This window comes from Camponotus vicinus, unplaced genomic scaffold (assembly GCF_025532165.1).
Source record: "Camponotus vicinus isolate PSW18456_S1 unplaced genomic scaffold, iyCamVici1.0 SCAF_2, whole genome shotgun sequence".
NCBI classification, from domain to species: Eukaryota; Metazoa; Arthropoda; class Insecta; order Hymenoptera; family Formicidae; genus Camponotus; species Camponotus vicinus.
The window spans coordinates 1,172,475-1,182,639 of NW_028141956.1; the positions used below are offsets into that span (position 1 = coordinate 1,172,475).

General features: G+C 31.1%; 1 protein-coding gene across 1 annotated transcript; it reads left to right on the forward strand.

Annotated features, from left to right (window-relative positions):
• Positions 1–852: 852 nt before the first annotated feature.
• Positions 853–5,593, forward strand: LOC145966038 (uncharacterized). Its single transcript, XM_083089724.1, has 4 exons — positions 853–967; positions 1,434–1,755; positions 3,107–3,844; positions 4,065–5,593. The coding sequence occupies exons 1-4, from the start codon at positions 856–858 to the stop codon at positions 4,126–4,128; spliced, it is 1,236 nt and encodes a 411-aa protein (XP_082945850.1). The 5' UTR covers positions 853–855; the 3' UTR covers positions 4,129–5,593.
• Positions 5,594–10,165: the final 4,572 nt, after the last annotated feature.

Genomic DNA, 10,165 nt, shown 5'->3' on the forward strand with positions numbered 1-10,165 from the left:
ATTAAACTACTGAATGTCTCAGCTATAAGTATAACATTGCAAGTCAATGAAATCTTACTATAATGGCTATTTCAATTAGTAATATTTTAGAAAATATGTCTTTATGTTATATATGAAGTAAATTTATAGTAATATATTTTGTTAAAACAATATTTAAGTTTTTAATCAAAAATCTTCTTTATTTTTTATAAGTTTATCACATTTCAATAGTAAAAAAAATGTAATACGAGTATAATTCTAAATTTTTGAATATTATATGTATTTTTTTCTTTCAAATATGTATATGCTTCTGCTAAAAATAGGAATATCAAAATAGAAAAAAACATTGAAAGCTACATCTTGCAAATATATATGATTATTACTAATATTTTTCAATAAAATCTTACTGACATAATCAGTGACACGCAAGTAAGATCAGAGAAGCAAAATATGAATGCTTTCACTAAAAAAAATCAGTAAAAAAATATTCATTAATCTTCCATAAAACATTCAATCAATAAATTTTCATTGATTAAGCTTCAAAGAACAAAGTTACATTAAAGTATTTAATCTCGAACATTTAAATAAAAATTCTTCGAATAATTCGAGATTAGATACTTCAACGATTTTGTGAATAGAATATATATACTAAATCCGTGCAGCGTATAATAAAAAAAGATTTCCGCATTCCCGTGACGTTATCGCGTCAGTTCCGCACGGAATCAAATGTGCAGCGTTCTCACTTTACGGAAAAAGAGGCGCGTAGAGAATTGCCTTGTATACGTATTTCATGAGCTCGCGCGCGTAATAACAATCGTGCTAACGTGTTAAAAAAACGTTTAAAAAAAATGCCGATCTTAACGAAACGGAATATATATGAATCCGTCGTTCGCGCGATCAGTCTGCGCAAAAATGTCGCGACAAGTGCCATCGTATACGCTGCTTCACATTCCTCTCTTCCTCTGCTCGGCGATTATTTTTAATAACGGTGAGTATATATATACAAATCAGGTATTTCGTTTATACGTACGTCCCTTTTCGAAGAGAATATTATGTATCAAATTTTAATTGTGTACGAAATATTATCATTTTAATTATATTATATACGAGATATTACCATTATATAAAATCATATGTTACTACATGAGATATTTCAAAATTTCTGTTCATAAATGTATTATATAAAACGTCGTCGTCAAAAAATATTTAAAGATTAACATGCGCAATTTACGATTATTAAATTAAGCTTAAACGATATAATTTATTTCCATCTTGAATTCGTATGTGAAAGATTTGGAGACGATATATTTCCAAAGTTTTTATTTAGCTCTATAACGTTTTCTCTATTTTTTACAAATAGTATTAGGTGTTATTTTTAAGGGTGTTAGTTTATTTATCAGTTTAAAGTGATTTGTTGTACGAGGTGGCTGTGTAATTGATTCTTCTCTTTGTAGCGGGATATGTCGATAGCTTTTCCGATCACTGCTCGGACCTAGTTCAGTTCGATGTCGAAGAAATCGAGGGTCATTTGTCGAAATTAAATCTCACGGATGTACCTACCGTGAAAATGATGGCCGCTGGATTCAAGTGTCCGATCTCCGATTTGGCCTTCGGCACCTTGAAGTCGGATTGGTCCAGGCTGCTGCTGCTTCAAGAAGCTCAGCCAGATGGGTCGATTATCAAGCGTAAACTCGTCCGACTGATGCGCATTTTGATAATCGCTTATTATCAAATGGAGGAAAATTTCGACGCGACAGATTCTAATGTGACTCGAGAGTAAGTCTTCTCCAGGGAATCTTTCGATAGCGAGTAAGATAAATTTCGATTCGTGTCATTTTCTTTCTAAAGTATATACCGCAATGCAATCGTAACACTTGTCTCTCCAAACAAATTGGTGACTCTTGTCGCGAGCGATTATACGTGTTTCGGCGAGATATGTTAAAGTGACATACGTTGTCTAAATATTTGATTTGCCGAGCGTGACGAAAGTTTCGTGAAAACTTGGCAAGTGCGAGAATCGCGTGATTCTTTGAAAATGAGCTTTAACAATTCAGCAGTAGCTTATTTGCCGAAGGTAAGTGCAGTCGGAGACGCGTTCTCTTGTAATCAAACTCCCTCGAACTTAGTCCAGTACACGTTTCGCGTCTATTTAAGTTAGGATTTAAGCTAAGAGAGAGAGGATCTGAAGAGAGCGAGAGAAGTTCCGGATGATGAATTTATCGGATCGCTACTATTACCGGTCTTAGAACCGCGAAGTTTTACAATGCAGGATATTTTATTATGTCTTATTTTACTTGTACAGATTTTTTAATCATTTTTTTATTTTTTCTGTTGTGCTAATGTATGTAAAGACGTCCGAATTAGTTGAAGTTGCTCTCCTAAGTGAAATCAGTATATTGTCATTAAAAAGCAATGATTAGTCACTAATAATCTTAATTATAAATATTGCAAATCAATAATAATTTCAATCAATAGTATTTTAAAATGCATCTTATACAAATATTATATCGAGATATATTTTTTATAGCAGTATATTTTTTATTAAAGAAATATCTGAATTTTTTTATCAAGAATATTTATTTTTATGAATTTGTCATATCTTAAAAAAATGTAATATATATTTAATTCTGAATTTTTGAATACTAGTCTTTAAATGTTTACTAGTTTTAGACATGTTTTATTCCAAATATGTACATGTATGAGCTTTTTTTCAAAAAATAGCAATTCAAAATAAGAAAAGCTTCTTGCAAATACGATTATTATTGATTTTTTAGTGAAATCTTACTCTGAAAAATAATATACTTTAGAAGGAATTAATTTTTGCTCGATAAAAACAAGCTCTCTTAAATTGAATCAACGATGAAATGTTACTAATTAAAACGATGTCATAAGATTTCAAGTGTCGATAATAAGTAAATATTTTACTGATCTTTATTAAGCCAATATATGTGTTGAATTCAGTATATGAAGATTCATATCTGTGGTGAAATCTTTTTAATCAGTAATATTTCTACTGATTCATTTTAAGAGAATGTAATCGAGCAAAATCGGCTTTCTTATTCGACTGGAAAAAATCTATTGGTATAATCAAACAAAAATAGACACCAATTCGATAATATGATTTCAGCAAATCTCTGAAGAAAGAAACTGAAGAAAATATAACTGTATCGGATATGGATGATGCCGAAAACAAACTGCATTACTGGAACAACAGTAATTGGACAAATGAAACTTCAAGTAACAATGTGGCTCTTCATGACTCGCATCCGCAGCCGTTTCTGATAACAGTACCCGTTGGAAATGATCATTCGAAAGTAGAATCGCACACTACGGGAATCGAAATTACGACCATAGAGAACTCTACCAACTCCAGTGACACGAACACCATCGTTCCGTTCGAGATCAAATTGAGATATCAAAACGTCACGTCGTCGACCGATCTTACGCCTTATCGTTCTAGCGATGCCTTTAACGCAAAAAATACCACCCCTAAGATACTCGATAATTGTTTGAAGCAATCATTGAACGATATCGCGCGCAGGCAACCGAATCGCAGCCAGGTTTTCGAGATCTTGAGGAATAAGGCAAAATATACCGAGCGCGCGGCTCGTAACAAGATCGACGATTACGGGAAATATCGTACCAAGATATCACCGCCGACGAACGAATTCTGGAGATACGTGACGTTTCCTACGGATGCACCGCTAACTATCCCCGGAGTCGCGAAGCGAGTTTATCGAATGCGGAGATTAAACGGATTCAGGACGAGTCTCCGGAAGTCGCGAAAACGCGCCAAATCGGACGGCAATGTTAACGAAAACTTGAGGCAATTCTACGACATCGAGAAAAACGAAGTAGGCGTAAAGTGAGTGTTGTCTTTATATTACGAGAAAAATTTTCTTTTAATTTAAAAAGTCAAGATTACGTTTCGTAGAACGTAATGGAGAACCTGGTCGAACGTGATCGCATAATCTCCCCAGTTTTGTTTTCTTTTTTTAAATATATATGAATCTAAAACAATTTGAAAGCTTCTCAATCGGATAGAATTTTTGAAATAACGATTTTCCGCCTCTATTTATTTTCAGAAAATATACGAGCGATAGAAATAACATCGCAATCGAGCGTGAGGGAAAAAAAGTGACAGGGTGACCGAGAAGAAATACAATACACGTCATTTCTGCATTTTGTGCAACGTCCTTCCCACGATTTTATCATTCGATGGGCCCCGAGCTTCGCTAAACGGACAACGCTCGCATATATTTTGCGGGAAATCTCAATAAAATTGATCTTTCAATATATTTTCCGTCGTTATTCTCGTACGAGCGACATATGCACGAAACGGCTTCAAACGATTTTTGTACGTCGATTTCGCACACTAGTAAATCCACATGCGACAAATTATTTTTCCCTTCCGTTTCCAATGAAGCGGCTGATTTAAGCGTACCATTACACGGGATGTGCGTAAACATTTATGCAAAAGAATAATATCACAACATGTCAGATATAATTAAGTCGTTCCATTGAAAGAGATTGCTCGAAAATTCAGTGTCCCATCTTAGGATGCAGTACATACATTATTGCATAATATAAATCGTGTAATGGCAGTGTCGTTTATTTTTCCATCTCGTTATCCCCGGTTACCTGTTGTTTCTTTAAAGCACAGTTACTTCAGAACGTGGAACACGTTCAATCGGTAGCGGCACGTACGATTGCGCCATGACGTTTCAATATATCTATTCTCGATACCGGGGAAATATCGCCGTCTATCCCGCACATGTTGCACGCGGAAATATACGAAGAATTCGCGGCCCCATAAGGATCAGAATTTATACGATGCGATGGGATACAGTATTATATATTCGGCATCGGTAACGATTGCGAGCTACGCGACCGAATTATGCGACAAGTTGTGGGTTTAATAAAAGCGAATCAGTTTTACCGTCGCATCTCGATTAACGCGAAACGCGCGCTCTAATTTACGAAATGGCGGTGAGCGTGTTTCGCAAATGAATTACGGCTGATTTTAACCGCGCGCGAATGAAAATAAAAACGTTTCGCCCGGGACGCCATTCGGAATTGATAAATAGCGATTCTTGAATTGATTTAATCATCGTAATGAATTGTCTCTCGAACGAGCGAGCGGAGGCAGGAGAAATCGGCGAGAAACATTGCTTTTATTAATAATTGAATGCGCGCGTGGATCGATCAGAAATGCGTTAAAGAAGTTTGAAACTTATAACGGACATTACTTGTAACGGCGTAGAAACGGAAGAAGGAGAAAAGTAAGCTGAGAAACTAATCATGACCACGAATTCAATCGCGGGATTTCCATGGAATCACTGCTTCGGAATCGCGGCGTCGCCGCCGCCAGACGCGCGCGCGCGGATCCTCTCGCTCCTAATATTAATTTCAATCTACATAAATGCATAATAATAAATTCAATAGCGGCTCTCGCGGATGTGCGCAATGTCGCCGAATCGGGGATATTACAGCATTCGGAAAATTCTTCTTGCGTTTGTTCAGGTCTATCGTTTTGCCCGAGTGTAATTGCTCTTCTCTTTAGACCTTAGACGAAGGAATTTTGCATTAAGTGCAGCACAATTTTTAATTAAAAAATTACAGACTTAATAAAATAAAGATTTATATAATCAGTCTTTTGTTATTATTACCATATTCTCGATAATAGATTGAGAAATTCTTTATTTTTATCGCTTTATTAAAGAGAAAAAGCATTGAAAAGAAGCGGTTATTTTTAGAGAGAAACAAAGCTCGAAAACTAATTGCCAATTCATTTCTCTTGACTCTATCATTTTTTTTTAAATTCAACTTTTATGTCGCTTCCTATCATGCTTCTAGTTATTTGTGTAAGTAATTATTTATAGTGAGACTGGATTGTAATAAGTTATAACTTAGCCTTTCTTCGTATTATATTATAGTATTATTTATATTAATTTAGATGAAACGAAATGATAAAGTTGTAATTTTTTTAAATTGTAGATTTAAAGTTTTTGTTTACATCATCTTTTAATCATCATATTTTCCTAATAGTTTTCTTTTTGAGATTTTTATTTCTCAATATGTTTTAAAATTCAATTATTCACGGTTCAAGTTTTCAGGAAATCTTTTAGGAATTTTCAAGATTATGATTTGTGGACTTTTATATTATGCCAATCTTTTGTTGATTATATTTTCCTGATTCTTGAGAATTTAAATTTTCGAAAATGAGAAAAATATTGAGAAAATATTTAATCAACAAAGAGATAGCATAAAGTTCTCGGAATCGTAATTCTTAAAATTTTTTCATACTATTTCTTTACCGTTTCGTATTACTTTCACATATATAATTATGTTCTAATTTTTTCCTGATTTTTAAAGAGTTAAATTGATTCAAATTGTTAGCTTAAAATTCTGATAAATTTTAAAATTTTAATTCGTGTTATCTCTTTTCCGAATATATTTTCTGAGTTACATTATTCAATCATTGGAAATTTAAATTGTAGTATAATTTGCGAAATATCAACATGAGAAAATTTCATTTTTCTAACTATCGACGATTCGTAAATACCGATAGCTGATAGTTTAGAAATTTAATCAAAAAGTCGTGTCTTTTATTTGTACTGATTATATTTTCCTAATACTTTTCTTACTATTGAAAATAATTTTTCCCAGATTAAATTATTAAATTTCAAAAATTTTTCGAATCTCGATTTTACATCATGCCATATCTTTACTGATTACATTTTCCTTACTTTTCTGATTTTTGAGAGTTTTCTAATAATTCTTCAAATTTAAATTTTTGCTCTTTGCTAGTATTTTTCCGACTTACAAAACTTTTGATTTTTTTTATGTTTCGAACTTTGTAATTTAAAAAAATTTCAGAAATTTTTTATTTTTCGCAATTTGTAGAATTGTAATTTATTTTTTTTGCTGATTCCTGTTCTTTGTGTTTCGATTTTTACGCTTTAAACTTTCGCAATTTCAAGAATTAAAATTCTTGGAATTACGATTCTTTGAATTTCAATTGATGTGCCATCTCTTATATTATTAAATTGTTTAGATTATCTTGTCTATTTTTTTAAAGCTCTCTTAATAGTTTTGACAATTTAAATTTTTTTTGCCTTGAATTTTTACAAAGTATGCACTTATGTAATATCATATTTATTTTGTTTTTCTTCGCACTCGATTATTTATTTACGGTTAATAAAAAGATAATATTGATAAAAAAGATAGATATATGCAGCTACATGTGTTAATTTAATTATTTAACTACATATTTTTCGATTCTACTCTCGAAGTGAATTACATACTGCATTTATTCATCGAAATTATTGTTTTATTAGCTATAACACAACAGTGCATTTTCATATATTGCTAATTAATAAATGATGATTAATGACGATATTATAATTAATGTATAACAAAATTCACGTCAGATATATAATGGTAATGCTAATCAAATTTAATACGAATAATCGTTTAACTTTTTAATGAACACAATTTCACTTTGATGTATATTAAAAATTATTGAACGTCTACATTTCATGATATAAATTTGATATCTGAGAAATCTCTTCCGATATGCTTCCGAACTTGAGAAGTAATGCAAATACGAGCCTTAAAGATGTCACAATGCGTAGATAATTGTTACTTCATAGGGTTAATTACAGTAATTTTCCTTGCTTCGCCTAATTTCCCTTGCTCGCGCTTGTCTCTTTATAACTCCGACATGGAAATTAGCTCCAAGCTTCGTATCGTGTTCGGCAAAGACCAGCGAGAGATTGTGAGAGTCGTGAGATAAAAGCAAGGGTAATATTTCAGTTGCTTTTTACGGTTTCGTTATTTTACTTCGTAACGGGAGAATATCTCGTACCTCACGGTTATCGTCAACACTGCTTTTTCAAAAAATGAATCTGTGAAAATATCGCTGTTTGAAGCACTAGTAAGATTTCAAAGATCATTTTCACTGAAAAATCAACTATTAACTATAATTTCTTTCATAAGATGCAATATTATTTATAATTGAAATCACTGCTTATCAATGATAATATACCGATTGCATTTAAGAAAGCAAAATGTCTTGACAGTGTTGACAGTCCGATTGTTCACGAAATATTATTTATTCGTGTTTAAAAATATTTATAAACTTAATCTGAAAACATAATCGTCTCTTGATTTATTAATTTAGCAAAGTTATTCCATTTATATTAAAATCGCGATGAGCATTTTTCCAGTGATTCGGCTTTCGGTTTTAATGATCTTCATTATTCAAAATTATTAATTAATAATTAATTCATGATTTCAATTTTTTGGAAACCTTTGAAGTCTTTTCTTTCTTTTGCATACATAATAGTCTGCTGGAGGATAAATAAAATCTGATCTGAATAAATATTAGCGTCGCACCGATATACGTGATATTATCTCGCAATTTCGCAAGTTTGAATCTTAGGCGGTTGTTTCAATTTTCGACAGTCTCACAGTTTTCGAAAGTTCGTCCAGGATATGCGAGATTACGGCCGCTGTGAGTATGAATCTCGTATCGCGGCTAACGCGAATGTTCGTCGTTGCCGTTGCGGAAATGGATCGTTGCGATGATAATGGCGTTCATTCGGCTCGCGATAGTTGTAACGTGGAACGTGAAGCAAATTCTAGTAGTCGAGGAATAAAACCGAAGGTAATTATTGGCAAAAATTCGCGTTCTCCGTGAATTATACCTTATATATTACACAATGATTGTTAAGAAATTATAGGACTTCTAGCGAATCGAAAAATAAAATACTTTCTAACATCATATGAAATTTTTATTTGAACAAATAGACAAATAATTTTCTTGAAAAATTTATATTTTTAATAATATTTTTAATAATAAAATATTTTTAATAATAAAATTAAAATAATAGGAGGTTTTGAAACAGAAAAACATTAAATGCTGTAATAAATAATCGGTCACGTCTACGTTGGCTAAGTTTCAACCTCGATAAATTATCTAAAATAAAAATTTTTTTATCTTTACACTTATCATTTTCACACAGTGACTTTTTATGAATTTCTATTTCTTTTTTCGATTATAAAAATAAATAAAATTTTAAAATTGTAAAAAACAATTCTCAAGTTCAGATATCAAATGCTAAAAATATCAATTTATTAAAAATAACAAGTAAAGATAACAAAGAATTTTATTGCGGGTAATTTAATAGGCTGAATCTTGGCTGATATATGCACCCAAATATAATTATTTAAAACTCTATTATTGCTCTGTTGTTTCAATACTTTTATATTTTTTCAATTTAAACATTGAGGAAATATCAACTTCTTATGACATTGTAATTTTATCTGCATGTCACATCTTATTTCAAAGAAATTCTATCAATTATTTTTTAATTTAACAATTTTAATTTAACACTAGAACAACGAGCGTTGAACATATATTTAATTTTAGCGCACCCAATCAATTTAACAGGTTTTTGAAAAAATATACTGTTATTATTTTTAATTTTTTAAATAGCTTTTTAATAGCTTATAAAATATATATATATATATATATAGTATTTTTTTTTAAATTCCACCTTGTATCCTACAAAAATAATTGCTGTCTATACAAAAAATGCTCTCTCTATAAAAAATAATTGTTATCATATTTCGTTTTGTTTATAAAAATATCGATCGTAATCAAGTAAATTGTGATCAAAATAAATTGTGACAAAGTGTGAAATTGTTATGTCTATTATTTGGACGAGTTTTGACGAGTTATTTACGTATAGATATATACTATATATAAAACTTCAAAGTGAGAGTGGTTGATGGGAAGCAAAATTGGTGTATATAATCATTTTGTTACTTCGACAAAAGTTAATATGCATCCCAACAAAAACAATAATTAATTTCTTCCAACAAAAGCAATAATAATCTTAATAATTTAAAATAAAAAATCTAAAATATCCGTCATTTTAAGGTTCTATTATTCTAATGCTAAATGTGTGATATAATGTAGCTGTGAAGAGACACAAATATCAAGTGTTCATATTTTCATAACATTATTAAACATTAATTGACAATGATACATATCATTCGGTAATACAATCTTTCAGTGTTCGTATATTAATTCTATTAAACATTTCTCTCTCTAAAAATATATATTTCTTAACAAAGAAAATATTTTAAATTATTTTATAAATATTTTAAATGCTCC

Coding starts and splice junctions, on each gene's coding strand:
- LOC145966038 (XM_083089724.1), top strand. CDS start 856: ATGAATCCGTCGTTCGCGCGATCAGTCTGCGCAAAAATGTCGCGACAA. Junction 968..1,433: donor GGCGATTATTTTTAATAACG/GTGAGTATATAT, acceptor TTCTCTTTGTAG/CGGGATATGTCGATAGCTTT. Junction 3,845..4,064: donor AAAAACGAAGTAGGCGTAAA/GTGAGTGTTGTC, acceptor ATTTATTTTCAG/AAAATATACGAGCGATAGAA.